This window comes from Coregonus lavaretus (genome assembly GCF_964263955.1).
Source record: "Coregonus lavaretus genome assembly, chromosome: 38".
Classification (NCBI taxonomy): domain Eukaryota; kingdom Metazoa; phylum Chordata; class Actinopteri; order Salmoniformes; family Salmonidae; genus Coregonus; species Coregonus lavaretus.
Genome location: NC_140025.1, coordinates 23,149,575 through 23,171,515, shown reverse-complemented (window position 1 = coordinate 23,171,515; position 21,941 = coordinate 23,149,575). Strand labels below are relative to the sequence as shown.

The following is a 21,941-nucleotide window of genomic DNA, read 5'->3' as shown; positions in this document are numbered from 1 at the left end:
CCTGGTTGTCATCTGGTTATCTGACATTTCAACAACCAGAAAAACAGTTTACAACCAGAATGACGTTATTATGACATCCCATGCCATATTTTGTCCGTTAGGAAAAGACAGCTGGATAGAATACCAGTTGGCCTTCTCGAAGGAAATAACTATAATATTCAGAAAATAACTATTCAAAAGGTTAGCAGCTCAGGCAGAGGATGCTGGTCTTTCCTATGTACAAAGTTTTTCAAGTCCACTTAATTTAGGTTTAATCTCAAATACACAGTTCTTACAAGGGTTTTTGTCATTAGTCTCATAGTACATACATTTGTGGTATAATATATTTGAGAGGAGGAAGAAAACTTTTTAAAAAGTGACTGCAATTGGAAAGTCAAGGGAATCACCCTATTTCACTATAATGTAATGTAAAATAATGTCACATTGTAAACAATGTGCTGTTTGTGCCGTTATCTAGCATAGAGATTGTCGTTGTACAATTCCAAGACTGAACTTTTGTTGCTCTGATTCTAAAATGCAAACATTTACATTCTCGCATAGCTTATAGGATAGTTTTAAAGCAGATACGTCTCACTCGCTAATTAGCAGCTAAATCGCTAGCTGTTGACTCGTATTTACCCCCCTTCTCAAATGCAGCAAAAACGATTCTATTCACATGGTGAGGTAATAGTGAAATAGGATAATTGAGGGGGTTTATGTTGGTATGGAGTGTATGTGATGTAGGTATGTTTGGTCCATTCTTTATCTATCCATCTACCACTATGTGATCCTGAAGCTGGCAGTGTGAGGGGTTTGTGTTTAGTTGAAACACCAGACTGAGCGAGAGAGTTGTACAGACATAAAACAAGGCACATCAAATTCATGTGGTAAGGCTGGTCCTTCAATTTCTCTAGAATTACACATTTTCAATTAAATAATTAATCATATACCCATGATTGAAGACAAACACAAATGGTTAACACTACTTGAACACCATTATTGCAACATAATAGCACCATAAACATGACATTGATGCTTGTTATAAATGGTCAGCGGTGCTATTCATTAAAGTATAATGCAATGACTGAAAACCAACCATCTAATCTACCGTATAGAATTCCAAGAAGGCGGTAATCCATTTCCTACAGTCTTACACTGGGTATAACAGGTGTAATGTCAAGCTTATGATGCATCTTGTAAATGTAATGATGCCTATCATTAGTGTTACTTCATCAATGGGTGGCCAGACTTTTACAAAAAGTGGAGATAAGTTAACCAACTGGATGTAGCCAAGAACACAACGGCCATTTTGTCCCAAAACGTCTCTGAGGTGTCGAGATGCAACATTCATAAGCTGGAGTAAAAAGGCCTTTTACACTTTCCAAAATGTATTTAACATCTCCGTGCTTCTCACTAGATTTGTCAAATCAACCCTAAAAAGTGAATTTCCCATGATTCGAAAAGAATTGCAGCAGTTCCAAGTAAAAAAGCAGAGAACGAGAGAAACAGAGGTCAATGGATTTCCTTGTACAGGAAGAACAAGAGCATAGTAGAAAACAGAACTGACAGTTTATCGACCAAGAGATTGATAAATATTTCTTTGTTTTTTTATTATTTATTCGTCTTAGTTTCGCTTTGCCTAAAAAGTTTTACAATCCTGAAGAAGAGTGCAGGGAACAGAGGCAGAGAGGGAGAGGAGAGCGTTTCCTGTTGTTTCATGATCATTCTGGAGTCTCTCCAGACCAAACCACTGTGGATTTTTTGGGAGGGGTGGGTCGGTTGATTAGTGCTCCTCCAGCCAAGATGGCGTGTCGCCACCGGGCATTTTCAACTTGATGTGGAACTCCTTGAGCGTCTGATCCAGCTGCTGCTGGTTTCCTGCATAGTACGCCGCGATTGCATTGTGGAAGAGGATCAACTGGTTGTGCAACACTTTCACCTGGGAGAGGGGGAGGAGAAAGAGGAGGAAGAACAGGAGGAGGACATGAGCACTCACACCAGAGTAAACAAACACATACTCGCATTTAATGCCTGTTGAAGAACTGTGTAATGGACCAGTTTGTTTTGCTTTAGCAAATATCCCAGCAGACTTTTCAAACAGCAACACTGGTCAGTTTTATATTTGGCCAACCTGGTCTCAGAGCATTTCATATTATTCTGTAGGTAATTCCGGGACACTCCATTTAATATGATATGTTATGTTTAGTATGGTATGTACTAATTTGTGGATGTCTACCACCCATTTCCTATATGTTAAGAATTTTCTAAACGTACTATATGTTAAACATTTAGAAAAGTTGCTCATTAGCCAATATGCTAAAGTCGTCCGTGATGATATTTGAACTCGTAACCTTTGGGTTGCTAGACATTCGCTTTATACGCCCACCCGTCCAACCACTCTATGTTCGTTTTTGCTTAAGTAACCATCAGTCTTTTTTAACCATACCAAATGTAACATAATAGTAATTTGAGTGTCCAGGATTTACATTTACTATGTTACATGATGTAATGATGATTATTTTCCTGAAAATCTACCAAGTTTCAATAGTGGGAATAATTCATATTTATCCCAAGAATCACAGGAAATACCGCAAATATCTTAAGTGCCCACTTAAAGCATTTAAAACCAAGATATGGTCACTATGCCAGTGTTCTCCCCAAATAGAGGGGCGCTGCGTCACTTTGTCGGCTTGGCTGCGCCACTATCTCGACACAGAACGCGCTCAGGACGCACCCCGAGTACAGCGTTATCGAATCATACAAACTTTGTAACGGCAGTCAAACAAAAATAAAATGACCAAAGCCGCTAAGCTTGCTAGATAACTACCTTCAACGAATGACAGAATATCTCATTTGGCAAAATCGAGTTGATTATACAGATAGCAGATCAGCTCATGAATAACGGGGAGATGAAGAGTGGAAATTGTTTCAATATCAAGGCATCTTAACAGGGACCAACTCTGTTTAAAAAATGTCCATATCTACTCACATACTGTTTGCTGATCACACATTCTCTACCGAAGCTCTCATATAGGCAGCAAGTACGAGACAGCGCAGAGAAGCGGGGGAAATGTTATAGCGGTATTTTGACATGCATAAGCGAGAGACGTGCTTTAATAATGCAACCCATGAATTACAGAATAAAGTTAAGAATTTTCATGTGAGACAGGAGTCAGGATTTTGGGTTTCAGTGGGGTTGGGACTGGATAGGAAAATAGCCTAGGCTCTAGAATAGGAGAAGATAGAATTTTCCCTCATGCCTCTCTGAATTGTTAACAGACTTCATTGTCTGTGACAGAGATGCCTATGTAGTGAACTGTGCATATACCTATACAATTTGTGACTGTCTGTAGTCCGGCAGTGTCAATTATGCGTGCTTTGAATTCATGGCGACTTTGTGTGAAGTAAATACGCTAGGCTAAAGAAGGCTTCCATGCGACAACCTGTTTGGATAATGTGCTATTTAATTTTTTGCTAATCTGCTGCTGCGCATGTTGTGTATTTTGTGGAATTGCATTCGTTTGACATTGGGGAAAGATGTTGTAATTTCCCGGGTCTTGCCATTACATTTTTTGTGAAGTGTTCCCGGGACAGTCCCGGGATCCCGGTTACCCTAGTTGGCAGCAAAGGTTCCAAGACAATAGGGCTGGGCGATATATCTAATTAATTTGAAATTATGTTTTTGCGCGATATTCCAAATGCCTGTATTGGAAGAATCAAGGTTTTGTTCTTTTTTGTTTTTATGAGCGTTTATGTCTACTTGTTCTCGTGTTGTATTTTTGGCCTCGTCTCTTTCGCTCCTCTGTGCACCAGAGCCCATAGAAACACATTGGCCTTATTTTTGACCGATTTTAGCAAGAGTGAAACCTCTTGCTTCGCCTCTTCCTCTATGGTTTACACACACACACACACCAAGCCCCGCCCCCTGCCTCTCACACCAACAAAGTTGAGAGATTACTTCTTCCTCTCTGACACGCAGTTTCAACTTGCTATTTGCATTTGAGGTTTGGTCCAACAGAATTGGTCATATGGACACCAAAACACATTGAGACATTGTTTTACTATAACAGAGGAGAAGTTAACTTTTCTAACGATATCCTTTTCATGTCTCAACTACTCAAATTGTGTGCAGAGCAGACACTACTAAAACGAGAGTATCAATGCCCATTGATTCTGGAATGCCCATTGATTCAGTTTGTCGCGCGGGGCATTGGCGTACCATTGGCAGCATTTTAGTCAGTCTGCTCTACCAGCTGTTTAGTCAGTGATTATAGCAACAAAGAAAAGCAGGTTAAACTATTTTGATAAAATCCTTACATTATTAGTGGGTCTTATGGTTGTGGAAGTCTTATATTTATCCTAGGTATAACTTCACAAGCCCTGAATTCATTAGATTATTGCTGACTGTTTGAAATCCAGTGTATTTGACCTTTAATCGTACAACAATGCTTATTTAAAAAATCGCGCATAAGTAAAAAAGGCCATATCGCCCAGCCCTACAAGCCCTACAAGTCAATTACATCCTAGTAAAGACGCAAAATCTGGTCACATGTATTCTGTACTAGCCCTTGACGCAAAAAAAAAGACTAAGCCTACTCCTGACATGGCAGCTAAAACTAGCTTCTGAAGTACCTTGTTCTCTTCCAGGAATTTGAGCTTGACGGAGACATCGTTGCGCATCTTCTCGTACTTCTCGCGGTGGATCTGGAACTGCTGCTGGGAGTGTTCTATCTTGGGAAGCGTGGTGGCATCCCGCGGGCCCAGGTTCAATTCCTCCAGGTCTGTGCGGTACGCGTCATATTCAACCCTACAGTGGGCGTCAAAGAGCAGACGGAGGTCAACTTACATACAATTATTTTAACTTACATACAGCAGTCTGCCCAACTCCTATGGTCATCGTCTTGCCAGACAATGACCAGAGGAGTTGGTTATACAGCACAAACAGATCTGGGACCAAGTTAGGGATAGTAACACGACAAACAGTCAAACAAAATCCTACAAAACGTTGATGATACCTCCCCAAAACGTCAACTAAATCTTGTAATAAATAATGTGGAAATTGAGAAAGTTGGATTGTAAACTGTCATGGTCAAAACATATTGATACAAGAGTAGCTAAGATTGGGAGAAGTCTGTCCATAATAAAGAGCTGCTCTACCTTCTAAACAGCACTATCAACAAGGCAGGTCCTACAGGCCCTAGTTTTGTCGCACCTGGACTACTGTTCAGTCGTGTGTTCAGGTGCCACAAAAAGGGACATAGGAAAATTGCAATTGGCTCAGAACCGGGTAGCACGGCTGGCCCTTGGATGTACACAGAGGGCTAACATTAATAATATGCATGTCAATCTCTCCTGGCTCAAAGTGGAGGCGAGACTGACTTCATCACTACTTGTGAGAGGTATTGACATGTTGAATGCACCAAGCTGTCTGTTTGAACTACTGGCACACAGCTCGGACACCCATGCATACCCCACAAGACATGCCACCAGAGGTTTCTTCACAGTCCCCAAGTCCAGAACAGACTATGGGAGGCGCACAGTACTACATAGAGCCATGACTACATGGAACTCTATTCCACATCAAGTAACTGATGCAAGCAGTAAAATTAGATTTTAAAAAGACAAAAATACACCTTATGAAAAAGCGGGGACTGTGAAGCAACACAAACATAGGCACAGACATATGCATACACACACGATTACATATGCACTATACACATTTTGTACTGTGGATATGTGGTAGTGGTGGAGTAGGGGCCTGAGGGCACACAAATCTGTGAAAGTATTGTAATGTTTTTAAAATTGTATAAACTGCCTTAATTTTGCTGGACCCCAGGAAGTGTAGGTGCTGCTAATGGGGATCCATAATAAATACAAACAAAAAACTGGACATGGCAATTTCCTAAACTGAGTCAATTTCAGAAAATGACTAGGAAAAACATATGCCCTCAAAATGTTCAATAAGAGGATGTAAGTCAGTCAACAAGTAACAGTAAACTAATTTAAACTGATATTCTCATTACCTGGCAGTTTCATACTGTTTGATGTTAATCATAGTGTCCTCAATTGTTTTGTCCACCAGTGTGTTCACGCTGGCGATGAAAAAGTTGATCGACCCCATTAGGGTCTCCCCATTTTTGGACAAGAGTTTTTGAGTGTCAGCATTGTAGCCAAACTCCTCCTGAAAGACAAGATTACATCACACACTTTTTAGACAATTCAATAAGATATGAAATACCATAGAATAGTATTATCTGTGCAAGCACATTATCGTTGAATATGATCAAAATTCTACTTTCCTAAAATACGAGATTAATGGATATTGAGTGACCCCTCAATGTCATGGGCAAATTATTTTTAGAGTGAGGACTTAATTACATACACTACCAGTCAAAAGTTTGGACACACCTACTCATTCAAGGATCATTCTTTTTTAAACTATTTTTTACATTGTAGAATAATAGTGAAGACATCAAAACTATGAAAGAACACATATGGAATCATGTAGTAACCAAAAAAAGGGTTAAACAAAACAAAATATATTTTATATTTGAGATTCTTCAAATAGCCACCCTTTGCCTTGATGACAGCTTTGCACACTATTGGCATTCTCTCAACCAGCTTCATGAGGTAGTCACCTGGAATGCATTTCAATTAACAGGTGTGCCTTGTTAAAAGTTAATTTGTGGAATGTCTTTCCTTCTTAATGCGTTTGAGCCAATCAGCTGTGTTGTGACAAGGTAGGGTGGTATACAGAAGATAGCCCTATTTGGTAAAAGACCAAGTCCATATTATGGCAAGAACAGCTCAAATAAGCAAAGAGAAACTACAGTCCATCATTACTTTAAGGCATGAAGGTCAGTCAATACAGAACATTTCAAGAACTTTGAAAGTTTCTTCAAGTGCAGTCACAAAAACCATCAAGCACTATGATGAAACTGGTTCTCATGAGGACCGCCACAGGAATGGAAGACCCAGAGTTACCTCTGCTGCAGAGGATAAGTTCATTAGTTACCAGCCTCAAAAAATGTAGCCAAAATAAATGCTTCACAGAGTTCAAGTCACAGACACATCTTAACATCAACTGTTCAGAGGGGACTGTGAATCAGGCCTTCATGGTCAAATTGCTGCAAAGAAACCACTACTAAAGGACACCAATAAGAAGAAGAGACCTGCTTGGGCCAAGAAACACGAGCAATGGGCATTAGAGCAGTGGAAATTTGTCCTTTGGTCTGGAGTCCAAATTGGAGATTTTAGGTTCCAACCGCTGTGTCTTTGTGAGACGCGGTGTGGGTGAACGGATGATCTCCGCATGTGTAGTTCCCACCGTAAAACATGGAGGTGGTGGTGTTATGGTGTCGGGGTGCTTTGCTGGTGACACTGTCTGTGATTTATTTAGAATTCAAGGCACACTTAACCAGCATGGCTACCACAGCATTCTGCAGCAATACGCCATCCCATCTGGTTTGCGCTTAGCGGGACTATCATTTGTTTTTCAACAGGACAATGACCCAACACACCTCCAGGCTGTGTAAGGGCTATTTTACCAACAAGGACAGTGATGGAGTTCTGCATCAGATGACCTGGCCTCCACAATCCCCAACCTCAACCCAATTGAGACAGTTTGGGATGAGTCGGACCGCAGAGTGAAGGAAAAGCAGCCAACAAGTGCTAAGCATGTGGGAACTCCTTCAAGACGGTTGGAAAAGCATTCCAGGTGAAGCTGGTTGAGAGAATGCCAAGAGTGTGCAAATCTGTCATCAAGGCAAAGGGTGGCTATTTGAAGAATCTCAAATATATTTTGGTTTGTTTAACACTTTTTGGGTTACTACATGATTCCATATGTGTTATTTCATAGTTTTGATGTCTTCACTATTATTCTACAATGTAGAAAATCCCTTGAATGAGTAGGTGTCCAAACTTTTGAATGGTAGTGTGTGTGTGTGTTATATATATATATATACACATACACACACACATACATATACTTTTGACTGGTACTGTATATTTAATCATTATAGAATTCCCTTCAAGGGTTTCCAATTGAGAGCTCATAGATCATTTTGACATAACCACTTGAATCCATGGTAATCCAATGACAATTCAGACAGTCACATTTAACTTCCAACCATAAGTTGTGATTTCTTAAATCTAGATACATGTTTATTTAAACCTTTTATAAAAAAAGGAAGTCTTAACTATTAACAAACCATGAATGTCTAGGCCTAAATGTCACAGCAAACAAACCATTTTGGACAGACTTTCATCATACAACAGAAGGCTGGTAAAAAAATCTAACATGAAACATGGCAATGTTACCATCTTATAAACAGAACATTGAGACAAACATGTATGCACACACACACAACCCTTTCATTAGGCAGCAGGTGGGGATGTGCATAAATCCCATTACAATAAAGAAAGAACATGAAGTACAGGTTCCACCCAGTTTATGTTCATAATTGCCTTTAGATCTGACAAGGGTTGTAGGTTGCTATAAATACTTGCTACTATTTACACATAAGCAAATACTTAAAAACATGTATTTCAAATAAAATCATTGCGCCGAATAAAACAGGTGTAGAGTTCACCATGAAATGCTTACGAATGACCCCTTTTCCAACCATGCAGAGTTAAAAGGTAAGAAAAATGTGAACAAAAAAATAAGGAAATAGTAACAATAAAATAACAACAACGGAAAGTATTCAGACCCCTTAACTTTTTCCACATTTTGTTACGTTAGCCTTATTCTAAAATTGATTTAATAGTTTTTTCCCCCTCATCAATATACACATAATACCCCATAATGACAAAGCAAAAACAGGTTTTATAAAGATTTGCAAATGTATAATTAAAAAAAAAGCTGAAGTATCAAATTTACATAAGTATTCAGACCCTTACTCAGTACTTTGTTGAAGCACCATTGGCAGCGATTACAGCCTCAAGTCTTCTTGGGTATGACGCTACAAGCTTGGCACACCAATATTTGGGGAGTTTCTCCAATTCTTCTCTGCAGATCCTCTCAAGCTCTATCAGGTTGGATGGGGAGCGTCGCTGCACAGCTATTTTCAGGTCTCTCCAGATATTTTTATTTTTAAACTTTACTTCACTTTTTTTTTTAGGGGGTAGATCAGCTTTACTATTGCAGATAGATTGTAACTTCCATCAATGTAATTGTCTGCATCACCTCTAATCCTCAATATATATATTTTTCGCAAATATAGAGTACCAGTCAAAAGTTTGGACAAACCTACTTATTCAAGGGTTTTTCTTTATTTTTACTATTTTCTACATTGTAGAATAATAGTGAAGACATCAAAACTATGAAATAACACATATGGAATCATGTAGTAACCAAATAAGTGTTAAACAAATCAAAATACATGTTATATTTAAGATTCTTCAAATAGCCACCCTTTGCCTTGATGACAGCTTTGCACACTCTTTGCATTTTCTCAACCAGCTTCACCTGGAATGCTTTTCCTACAGTCTTGAAGGAGTTCCCACATATGCTGAGTACTTGAGATGATTGTGGACTACAGGAAAAAGAAGAGGACCGAGCACGCCCCCATTCTCATCGACTGGGCTGTAGTGGAGAAGGTTGAGAGCTTCAAGTTCCTTGGTGTCCACATCACCAACAAACTAACATGGTCCAAGCACACCAGGACAGTCGTGAAGAGGGCACGACAAAAGCTATTCCCCCTAAGGAGACTGAAAAGATTTGGCATGGGTCCTCAGATCCTCAAAAGGTTCTACAACTGCACCATTGAGAGCATCCTGACTGGTTGCATCACTGCCTGGTATGGCAACTGCTCGGCCTCCGACCGCAAGGCACCACAAAGGTAGTGCGTACGGCCCAGTACATCACTGGGGCCAAGCTTCCTGCTATCCAGGACCTCTATACCAGGCGTTGTCAGAGGAAGGCCCTAAATATTGTCAAAGACTCCAGCCACCCTAGTCATAGACTGTTCTCTCTGCTATCGCATGGCAAGCGGTACCGGAGTGCCAAGTCTAGGTTCAAGAGGCTTCTAAACAGCTTCTACCCCCAAGCCATAAGACTCCTGAACATCTAATCAAATGGCTACCCAGACTATTTGCATTTGCCCCCTCCCCCCTCCCCTCTCCCCCCTGCTACTCTGTTTATTATCTATGCATAGTCACTTGAATAACTCTACCTACATGTACAGTGGGGAAAAAAAGTATTTAGTCAGCCACCAATTGTGCAAGTTCTCCCACTTAAAAAGATGAGGCCTGTAATTTTCATCATAGGTACACGTCAACTATGACAGACAAATTGAGAGAAAAAAATCCAGAAAATCACATTGTAGGATTTTTTATGAATTTATTTGCAAATTATGGTGGAAAATAAGTATTTGGTCACCTACAAACAAGCAAGATTTCTGGCTCTCACAGACCTGTAACAACTTCTTTAAGAGGCTCCTCTGTCCTCCACTCGTTACCTGTATTAATGGCACCTGTTTGAACTTGTTATCAGTATAAAAGACACCTGTCCACAAGCTCAAACAGTCACACTACAAACTCCACTATGGCCAAGACCAAATAGCTGTCAAAGGACACCAGAAACAAAATTGTAGACCTGCACCAGGCTGGGAAGACTGAATCTGCAATAGGTAAGCAGCTTGGTTTGAAGAAATCAACAGTGGGAGCAATTATTAGGAAATGGAAGACATACAAGACCACTGATAATCTCCCTCGATCTGGGGCTCCACGCAAGATCTCACCCCGTGGGGTCAAAATGATCACAAGAACGGTGAGCAAAAATCCCAGAACCACACGGGGGGACCTAGTGAATGACCTGCAGAGAGCTGGGACCAAAGTAACAAAGCCTACCATCAGTAACACACTACGCCGCCAGGGACTCAAATCCTGCAGTGCCAGACATGTCCCCCTGCTTAAGCCAGTACATGTCCAGGCCCGTCTGAAGTTTGCTAGAGTGCATTTGGATGATCTAAAAGAGGATTGGGAGAATGTCATATGGTCAGATGAAACCAAAATATAACTTTTTGGTAAAAACTCAACTCGTCGTGTTTGGAGGACAAAGAATGCTGAGTTGCATCCAAAGAACACCATACCTACTGTGAAGCATGGGGGTGGAAACATCATGCTTTGGGGCTGTTTTTCTGCAAAGGGACCAGGACGACTGATCCGTGTAAAGGAAAGAATGAATGGGGCCATGTATCGTGAGATTTTGAGTGAAAACCTCCTTCCATCAGCAAGGGCATTGAAGATGAAACGTGGCTGGGTCTTTCAGCATGACAATGATCCCAAACAAACCTCCCGAGCAACGAAGGAGTGGCTTCGTAAGAAGCATTTCAAGGTCCTGGAGTGGCCTAGCCAGTCTCCAGATCTCAACCCCATAGAAAATCTCTGGAGGAAGTTGAAAGTCCGTGTTGCCCAGCAACAGCCCCAAAACATCACTGCTCTAGAGGAGATCTGCATGGAGGAATGGGCCAAAATACCAGCAACAGTGTGTGAAAACCTTGTGAAGACTTACAGAAAACATTTGACCTGTGTCATTGCCAACAAAGGGTATATAACAAAGTATTGAGAAACTTTTGTTATTGACCAAATACTTATTTTCCACCATAATTTGCAAATAAATTCATAAAAAATCCTACAATGTGATTTGTCTGTCATAGTTGACATGTACCTATGATGAAAATTACAGGTCTCTCTCATCTTTTTAAGTGGGAGAACTTGCACAATTGGTGGCTGACTAAATACTTTTTTTCCCCACTGTAAGTACATGCATTGGACAGACAAGTGTAGTGTAGGCTGCGACATACATTTTGCGGGTGAGGAGAGCGCTGGGTATGAAGCGCTGAGCATGTTATGACATGCATGATCTGAATTAGGCTCACAGTATTATACCTACGAAGGAGTGGCTTCTTTGAAGAAACTTTGAATGTCTTTGAACTTCAGAGTTGGCTTAACAAACATAGGACCAGAGCTAGCCCTTGATCATGACACTCAGTTCCATTACGTTACACATAATGCCGCCTAGAGTTTGAGTGCAGACCAGAGCTAGCTAACAAGTTTGTGTGTGTAGAGCGGCACCAGAATTAAAAATAATGAATCCAATGTAAAATGTGATATCTATAGTATCCTTAACCAGAATTGAAAAAGTTAATCCATTGTTCTCTAATTAAAAAATCCATCTCCCTAATTTTTGAATCACTCCTGTAAAGTCGGTAGCTACAGTAGACTGCATGCTTCGGAGGGAGGGTAAGGTAGCCTACAAACACACTGGCAAAGATTTTCAGCTGGCGGGCAGGCAGACACTGGAATAAGTTTGAGTGATAGTGAGGGCGTAAAATAACATTATTAACCGGTTCCCGTGCTTAAAAAAAACTGATCACGTTTGTTCTCGGTTCTGGTTCTGGTTCTGGTTCTATTCCTCAAAATGTCTGATGATAATTTTCAGTTCTGTTCCCTGAACTGGTTCCAACCCCTGATCCTGATTGCCTAGTCACTTTTATACCTACCTACATGTACTGTTGAAGTCGGAAGTTTACATACACTTAGGTTGGAGTCATTAAAACTTGTTTTTCAACCACTCCACAAATTTCTTGTTAACAAACTATAGTTTTGACAAGTCGGTTAGGACATCTACTTTGTTCATGACGCAAGTAATTTTTCCAACAATTGTTTACAGACAGATTATTTCACTTATAATTCACTGTATCACAATTCCAGTGGGTCAGAAGTTTACATACACTAAGTTGACTGTGCCTTTAAACAGCTTGGAAAATTCCAGAAAATGATGTCATGGCTTTAGAAGCTTCTGACGGGCAAATTTACATCATCTGAGTATATTGAAGGTGTACCTGTGGAAGTATTTCAAGGCCTACCTTCAAACTCAGTGCCATTTTGCTTGACATCATGGGAAAATCAAATGAAATCAGCCAAGACCTCAGAAAAAAAATTGTAGACCTCCACAAGTCTGGTTCATCCTTGGGAGCAATTTCCAAATGCCTGAAGGTACCACGTTCATCTCTACAAACAATAGTACGCTAGTATAAACACCATGGGACCATGCAGCCGTCATACCGCTCAGGAAGGAGACGCATTCTGTCTCCTAGAGATGAATGTAACTCTTTGGTCTTGGCCATAGTGGAGTTTGGAGTGTGACTGTTTGAGGTTGTGGACAGGTGTCTTTTATACTGATAACAAGTTCAAACAGGTGCCATTAATACAGGTAACGAGTGGAGGACAGAGGAGCCTCTTAAAGAAGAAGTTACAGGTCTGTGAGAGCCAGAAATCTTGCTTGTTTGTAGGTGACGAAATACTTATTTTCCACCATCATTTGCAAATAAATTCATTAAAAATCTTACAATGTGATTTTCTGGATTTTTTCTCTCTCAATTTGTCTGTCATAGTTGATGTGTACCTATGATGAAAATTACAGGCCTCTCTCATCTTTTTAAGTGGGAGAACTTGCACAATTGGTGGCTGACTAAATACTTTTTTTCCCCACTGTAGCTTGCCCGCACCATAGCAAGATGCTCTATCCATTGGTGAAGTAATTTAATGTAGAGCAAAATGTAAAACAATAATGATTTCAGAGGTTTAAAAAGTTACAAAAATAAACGATATAAACCATTACTTCTTTGGGGTTCGTCCGGTTCAGAACTTAATTTTGCTGGTCAGAACAGTGGAACAAAAAAAATAATGGTTCTCTACAGAACGAAACGATTGGGAAATAATTTAGGTTCCAACCCCTTATCAGGATAGATAATAAACAGAGTAGCAGCAGTGTATGTGAGGAGAGTGAAAGTGTGTTTATGTGTGAGTGTGTGTAGCGACAATATGCATGTGTGTGTGTGTGAGCGTACAGTATATAGTGTGTGTGTGTGTGTGTGTTACATTTTACATTTACATTTTAGTAATTTAGCAGACGCTCTTATCCAGAGCGACTTACAGTTAGTGAATACATATTATTTTTTATTTTTTATACTTGCCCCCCGTGGGAATCGAACCCACAACCCTGGCGTTGCAAACGCCATGCTCTATTAACTGAGCTACATCCCTGCCGGCCATTCCCTCCCCTACCCTGGACGACGCTGGGCCAATTGTGCACCGCCCATGAGTCTCCCGGTCGCGGCCGGCTGCAACAGAGCCTGGATTCGAACCAGGATCTCTAGTGGCACAGTTAGCACTGCGATGCAGTGCCTTAGACCACTGCACCACTCAGGAGTACACTGCGCCACTTAGGAGTACTTCATCTGGATGAAGAAAGGAAGTCATTTCAGAGTATTGAGAAAGAACCAGAACCAGAAATGGCCATCCTTACAAGGTAGAAGTTGCCCAAAACCACAGTGCTAGTGTAGTATGTGTGAGTGTGCATAGAGCCAGTGCAAGAGAGTCAGTGCGCCCCAAAGAAAAAGGATATTTGTTTTCGTATTTCTTACTATTTCAATGCATTTACTACAAATAATAAATGATGCATCATGTATAAAACAGCTAAGTCACATAAAATAGGTCCGGCTTTGCATTAAGCGGTCTGTCTTTTAAATCCACTTTATTTCGAGACAAATGAAAACAATTTATCAAAGGCTTTTAGTGTGTTTGAGAATTCAACACAAGTGAACCCACTCAGCATCATCCGCACTGAGGCAACCTGTAGCAGCTCAAGTTTTTAAAAAAAGGGAGAAAAACAGAATGTGGCTGGGTGTCAATAGTCTTATCTTCCTTTCCTAAGTAATCACTGACTGATCTGACAGGTGAAAGCAGAATAGTGGAAACCTATCCAGTCCTTTCACCTAGCAATCAGTGGTTATGAAAAAATAAAATGATGAAGAAAGGAAGTCATTTCAGAGTATTGAGAAAGAACCAGAACCAGAAATGGCCATTCTTACAAGGTAGAAGTTGCCCAAAACCACAGATCTAGGATGAAGTTACTTTACCCCCAATCCTAAACTTACATTAACATTACGGGCATGAAGAAAAAAATTATCCTGTATCACTAATTAGTTTAAACTAAACGAGCTTCAGGTTGCTCGTTTAGGTCAAAGGTCAAAACCGAGTGGCTGACTCACATGAAGCTCCGGCGACTTAAGGCCGAGGTCAGCGAAGGCGTCGCCCAGTTGCCGCTGAGTCTGCATCATCTGGGTGAGCTGGTTGGCCAGTGTCTGGGTCAGCTTGACCACGTGCTCGTACTTGCGCTTGTTGTCACGCAGCACTTCGATCTGCCCCTCCAGCTCCAGGTCCACCGTCCGTGAGCCACGGCCCAGCTTCTCTGACAAGATCTGCCTGGTGCACTGCGGGGAGAGAAGCGTTAGCATTCCTAGTGTAACAGACCAAAGAAATGGAACGATTTAGCATTGTTAGAATTCGAGAGTAACTGACCGTTTCAAAAAAGTTAGTGTTAGCATATATTATCCCAGTGTAACTGACCTGGGGTTTCGAACAACTTAGTGTTAGCATAGTTAGCATCCAAGAGTAGCTGACCTTGGGTTTCAAACAAGTTAGCGCTAACATCATTAGCATTCTAGTGTATCTGATGTTCGGTTGAGAACAAGTTAACATTAGCATAGTTAGGATCCTAGTGTAACCAACCCCAGGTACCAAACACAGGTCATCGACATGTCTCAAGACCATGTTAGCCCTCTGAGCTAAAGCCTCTGGGAGCAGACAGATTTTATTTAAAGGTTATCTAAAGTTGTGATCACATTCAAGGCAATATCTTTAATGGATATTAAAAGTATGTAGTGTCGTGTAGTATCACTGAGAAACAGTTTGGCTGCATCAGATGTTCTACAGCAACCCTTTTGTCTTATTCTTTTGTGAGTGTACAATAAAGCAGGGGAGCCATCAGTAAACATTCACAGCACAATGGGGAATTATGGACAGATGAGATCATAGGTAGCTCACCAATCCAACTATGGCTATGAAATGCTGTGTGTGTCTGTTGCGATGCCAGCTGCAGATGCCAGCCAGGTTGAACAATGAAAGGAAAAGGGGTAGTCTACCTGCTAAGTCGGAAATGGATTGTGAGAGGAGGGAGGGACTAAGGAGATAGAGGTGTGAAAAAACAATGTTGAGAATGTGTGAGTGAGAGAAGAAAGAGGGGGGCAGTAGGTGCTGGTGGTAAGTATTACTTTGTACGTGTTGATGCTCCACTTCCTCACTAGGTCCAGTTTCTCCATGGCCGGGTTCTTCAGGTCGTCTGCCAGGACCACCGGCCCGCTCTGTGGCTGCCCTTGCATAGTGCCTGAAGAGAAAGGCGACTGTCATGAATGTTGAGAGAGGCTGTATCTGTTAGCTGGGAGCTCTGGTAAGATATCATAAAGTGTTAGAGAATATACAATGTAGATGTGAGACTGGTGAATCAATCATAGGATTGATATATAATTTCCAGTCAGACTGGAACATGGAAACACTGAGTCAAAGTTAGATGCTGACTATGATACTTTAACGATTATCATCTACAGGTGAAATACTACACAAAGTATATACGTTCACCTTCAGGGAAAGAAATTAGGGATAAGCAACTGCAAGGAGTTTCATTTAGAGTAGAAGGGAGATTTTTCAGTTTGAGGGAGGCAAAGACAACCTGCAAGGAACAATGGGAGCCCAGTGATGCAAGGAGGATACAGGAGTTAAGCTGGGATGCTGATTAAAACTCAGGTGAAGCTGTGTAAGGCTTGGTTGGTCCTAGCAAGTGTGCGTTTGTGAAATGTTGAAACAAGAAGAGGTCCCCTATAACCAGCTATGGGAGAAATGCAGACAACCGTCAGAATTAGTTGCCAGTAGCCTAACCTCAGCTGTTACGAACCGGAGACCACCGTCAAGGTAATCGCATCATTCGCAGCTCAAAGCCAAAGGTGAAATTGTATGAATAGGGAGAGAGAGGGGAAGGACGGGAAGACAGAAGAGAAACGGTAGTAGAAGTCGATGAAGAAGGACGTGGACGATGGATTTTAAAGGAATGACACAGAGCCTTGATAAAAGGAAGGAGCAAGGGAGAGAAGCCCAACCAGAAAGAAGAGGGAGCAGAAAGCAGGTCCGTATACATCTCGTCTCTGTTGCTGCGGGTACCTTTCTGTATCTCAGCCTGACTATCGCTGATTGGTCGCGCCAGGCGGCTAGCCGCGGCCGAGCTGGGAGCTACAGGTGCCACGGGAGACGTGGGCTGGCTTGCTGACACTGGAAACAGCAGGCAACAGTGGTGATTGATTAGTGAGTCAATTCATCAACACCTCCCTATCTAGAGCTGTGAAATGAAATCTCCCACGGGTCCTCCTTGGGTGTTCCTTTGGGTCTAAATGGCACTATAGATGGGGCGGCTCACCACTAAGACCAAATAGGGGGTGTAATCTGGAGATGACAGGCACAGAACAGTACCACTGGACTAAAATGGGATCCAATGGGTTCAGTGGCGCAACTAGGTTGATATTTTACCAAGTAAAGACTCCTAGAGCAATTGGACTACCTGACACCACATTGGACACAGTGTACTGTACCTGCACCTTGCTTTTTGTTTGATATTACTTCTCAGTGAAAACTCCATGGGATAACGGTTTTGTACTTCGCATTTAAGCCTATGCTCGACTTTTAACGAATAGCACTGAGATTTTGCTGTAAAATGACAGTGTTCTATCATTACGGCCTTACTATCTTTGTAGACTTGCCTTTGGACGCTTTTATGGGTTAGCCAGCTGAGATGTGACAGGTCAGGTCTGGGCCTGTATTCATAAAGTGTCTCAGAGTAGGAGTGCTGAGCTAAGATACATTTAGCCCTTTAGATGATAATAAATAAAATATCATTCGGACAGATCCTAGATCAGACAATTTGTGAATACTGGCCCAGGTCAGGTCAGGAACCTTCTCAGTGTGTTGATGTGTCCTCATGTGGAGGCGAAATAAACACACACCTGTTTAGGCGAGGTGCTGGCTAGCAGAGTAGAACACTTGAAAAAGAAAAGGAGAGCCGCACACTCTAGGAGCTCAGATGCAATAATTGAATAACCTAATAGCCAAAAACGTTTCAGACAAGCTGTCTTCATCAGAGTATAACGACAAACACTGCGGGTCACTAGTTTATATAGTTTCAAAGGACACACACAGGTGTCTGTAATAATGGTTGGGTGTGGCTTGATATCTTTGGTTAATTTACAGATATAAATATAACATAAATGGATAGCATAAGATAATAGATACAATTTGGCTACATAGGCCTACAAACATTTACAATGAATAGCAAAATCACAATAATCACAAGAATGGCCTCAGATCAAAGTCAACGTTGAGACCGAAGGGAGCAAGGGTCTTTAAATTAAAGATCCAGGCAGCCTCTCATTTTAACAATAAATTGTCGAGGTCACCCCCTCTCCTAGGGAGGGTGACGTGTTCGATGCCGATATAACGTAGGGACGAAATTGAGTGGTTCGCTTCCAAAAAGTGGTGTGTCCTCATGAACACCACATACCCACAAACAGGCAGGTATACCACAAACAGCAGAGTTCAAAGTTGTTGCCTGGGACACAGTTCGACCCTGGTTCGCCTTGCTGGTGATGACTGGGCGTTTCAACACATCACACAAAGCCTCTGTGATGATAAGTATGTGGCTACTATCAACCAACAATACTGTATGCTACCATGTCTGCTAGCTATGTCGGAAAGGACTACCACTTTCAAAGTGTACCCACTTCATTATTATTATTTTTGACAATAATTCATGCCCATGTATTTTATGGTAAATATATATTTTGTATATTTTCCCCTAACCCAATCATCCCTCCCTTAATTAGAGTAAACTAATGGACAACAATACTTAGGCTTCTACTTCCTGCTTATAACTTACATACTATATACATTTTACGGACACAGTATATTTTACATTAGTCATCTTGTTTATTTTTTATTTTTTATTATTTTTAGCCCCACCCTTCAGCTCCCCTCAACCCCTCCCACCATCCAGTTTTGGTTTCTATTAGCCATATATTTTTTTACTGTGATGAACCTTTCCTGAACCTTTCTATTCTCATAGTCAATACAGATTGTAAATTAAAGAAAATGTTTTGCTAAGAGTATTATTATAATATTGATCGATTTATTATGACTATGACTTTTCAAATCCCCCAGCAGTGCTATTTGCAGAGTTAGCTCCAGGTAAATGTTGTAATTCTTCAACCATTCCTGAACCTGCAATTAAAAACAAGCTACATATGGGCAGTACCAAAACAAGTGATCTAATGATTCTGACTCTTCGCAGCAAAATCTGCAGAGCTGGGATGGTTGTATCCCCCACATATATAACATTCTATTGGCCAAACCCGGACGACGCTGGGCCAATTGTGAGCCGCCCTATGGGACTCCCAATTACGGCCGGTTGTGATACAGCCTGGAATCGGGTGGCAGGTAGCTTAGTGGTTAAGAGCGTAGTGCCAGTAACCGAAAGGTCGCTGGTTCTAATCCCCGAGCCGACTAGGTGAAAAATCTGTCGATGTGCCCTTGAGCAAGGCACTTAACCCTAATTGCTCCTGTAAGTCGCTCTGGATAAGAGCGTCTGCTAAATGACAAAAATGTAAAATGTAATGAATCGAACCAGGCGGTCTGATGTGACGTCATGTGTTGAATATTGTTGCATAGATACTGTATCACTGAAGTGAAACCTTTTGGTTCCGTTAATTAGTCACAAGAGTCAATTGATGCAAACATGTCTTGGCCCTATGGTCAAGTCTCTTTGTGTTCAGTGACTTCACTTCCCTCAATAGGCTTGAATGGGCCTGCCAAGGTAAGTATTTTCCAGTTCCCACCACAGCCTCAAATCTATACAGCTTGTGTGAAAAACTTTCCAATAGGTCTTGATGAATTCCGAGTGATAAACGATATCTACATGACATGAGAGAGGGGACGGCGGCCACTCAGGGTCCGCGGCAACCTTCGGACGCCAGCGCCTCCAATCCGTTGCCAAGGGGGAGAGAGATAATTTATTTGCATGTGTAACGACGATGCAATAATGAAAGGGGAGCCAGGAGGAAAACAAACGGAGATCAGAGGCGATTCATTAAAACTCAATTGGACTCCTCCTTTATAAATTCAAATGCCGTCCTCATCTATCCATATCTCTGGTGCTGGACATAGGGGCAGCTTGTTAGGGCAACACAAACAAAGTACCTTGCATTTTGCAACCTGAACTGGAACACCGGGGTTGAATGAGGAGGGCGAGCGTGGAGGGTCGAAACAAGGGAATAACGCAAACTAGGCTTGGGTGGTATACCATCTACCGGGGTATTTTGAAATACTGATTGTATGATTTTCAATACAGTGCAAAAAATAGAAATAATATATTATACACTACCGGTCAAAAAGGTTTTAGAACACCTACTCATTCTCAAGGGTTTTTCTATATTTTTACTATTTTCTACATTGTAGAATAACAGTGAAGACATCAAAACTATGAAATAACACATGGAATCATGTAGTAACCAAAGAAGTGTTCAACAAATCAAAATATATTTTATAATTGAGATTCTTCAAAGTAGCCACCCTTTGCCTTGATGACAGCTTTGCACACTCTTGGCATTCTCTCAACCAGCTTCACCTGGAATGCTTTTCCAACAGTCTTGAAGGAGTTCCCACATATGTGGAGCACTTGTTGTCTGCTTTTCCTTCACTCTGCGGTCCGACTCATCCCAAACCATCTCAATTTGGTTGAGGATTGTCGAGGCCAGGTCATCTGATGCAGCACTCCATCACTCTCCTTCTTGGTAAAATAGTCCTTACACAGCCTGGAGGTGTGTTGGGTCATTGTCCTGTTAAAAAACAAATGACAGTCCCACCAAACCAGATGGGATGGCGTATTGCTGCAGAATGATGTGGTAGCCATGCTGGTTAAGTGTGCCTTGAATTCTAAATAAATCACAGACAGTGTCACCAGCAAAGCACCCCCACACCATAACACCACCTCCTCCATGTCTTACGGTGGGAACTACACATGCGGAGATCATCCGTTCACCCACACCGCGTCTCACAAAGACACGGCGGTTGGAACCTAAAATCTCCAGTTTGGCTCCAGACCAAAGGACAAATTTCCACCGCTCTAATGCCCATTGCTCGTGTTTCTTGGCCCAAGCAGGTCTCTTCTTCTTATTGGTGTCCTTTAGTAGTGGTTTCTTTGCAGCAATTAGACCATGAAGGCCTGATTCACAGTCCCCTCTGAACAGTTGATGTTTAGATGTGTCTGTGACTTGAACTCTGTGAAGCATTTATTTGGGCTACATTTTTTGAGGCTGGTAACTAATGAACTTATCCTCTGCAGCAGAGGTAACTCTGGGTCTTCCATTCCTGTGGCGGTCCTCATGAGAACCAGTTTCATCATAGTGCTTGGTGGTTTTTGTGACTGCACTTGAAGAAACGTTCAATGTTCTGTATTGACTGACCTTCATGTCTTAAAGTAATGATGGACTGTAGTTTCTCTTTGCTTTTTTGAGCTGTTCTTGCCATAGTATGGACTTGGTCTTTTACCAAATAGGGCTATCTTCAGTATACCCCCCTACCTTGTCACAACACAACTGATTGGCTCAAACGCATTAAGAAGGAAAGAAATTCCAGAAATTAACTTTTAACAAGGCACACCTCCAGGTGACTAGCACATGAAGCTGATTGAGAGAATGTGAAGAATGTACAAAGCTGTCATCAAGGCAAAAGGTGGCTATTTGAAGAATCTCAAATATAAAATACAGTGGGGGAAAAAAGTATTTAGTCAGCCACCAATTGTGCAAGTTCTCCTACTTAAAAAGATGAGAGAGGCCTGTAATTTTCATCATAGGTACACGTCAACTATGAAAGACAAATTGAGAAAAGAAAATCCAGAAAATCACATTGTAGGATTTTTAATGAATTTATTTGCAAATTATGGTGGAAAATAAGTATTTGGTCAACTACAAACAAGCAAGATTTCTGGCTCTCACAGACCTGCAACTTCTTCTTTAAGA

The 21,941-nt window shown here is 41.3% G+C and overlaps 1 protein-coding gene across 4 annotated transcripts in view; it reads right to left on the bottom strand.

Annotated features, from left to right (window-relative positions):
- Positions 1-234: 234 nt before the first annotated feature.
- arfip1 (ADP-ribosylation factor interacting protein 1 (arfaptin 1)) overlaps positions 235-21,941 on the bottom strand; it is a 43,359-nt gene continuing 21,652 nt past the window's right edge. For 2 of the 4 annotated variants that reach the window (XM_084155020.1, XM_084155022.1), the window contains 6 exons: positions 17,041-17,148; positions 16,101-16,213; positions 15,039-15,260; positions 6,003-6,160; positions 4,612-4,786; positions 235-1,918 (listed from right to left, as the gene is read on the bottom strand). In XM_084155020.1, coding sequence (XP_084011146.1) covers positions 1,763-1,918; positions 4,612-4,786; positions 6,003-6,160; positions 15,039-15,260; positions 16,101-16,213; positions 17,041-17,148 — 932 coding nt within the window. In that variant the 3' untranslated portion in view covers positions 235-1,762. The remainder of the gene's footprint in view (positions 1,919-4,611; positions 4,787-6,002; positions 6,161-15,038; positions 15,261-16,100; positions 16,214-17,040; positions 17,149-21,941) is intronic. The other 2 variants (XM_084155023.1, XM_084155021.1) reach the window with 1 other exon arrangement.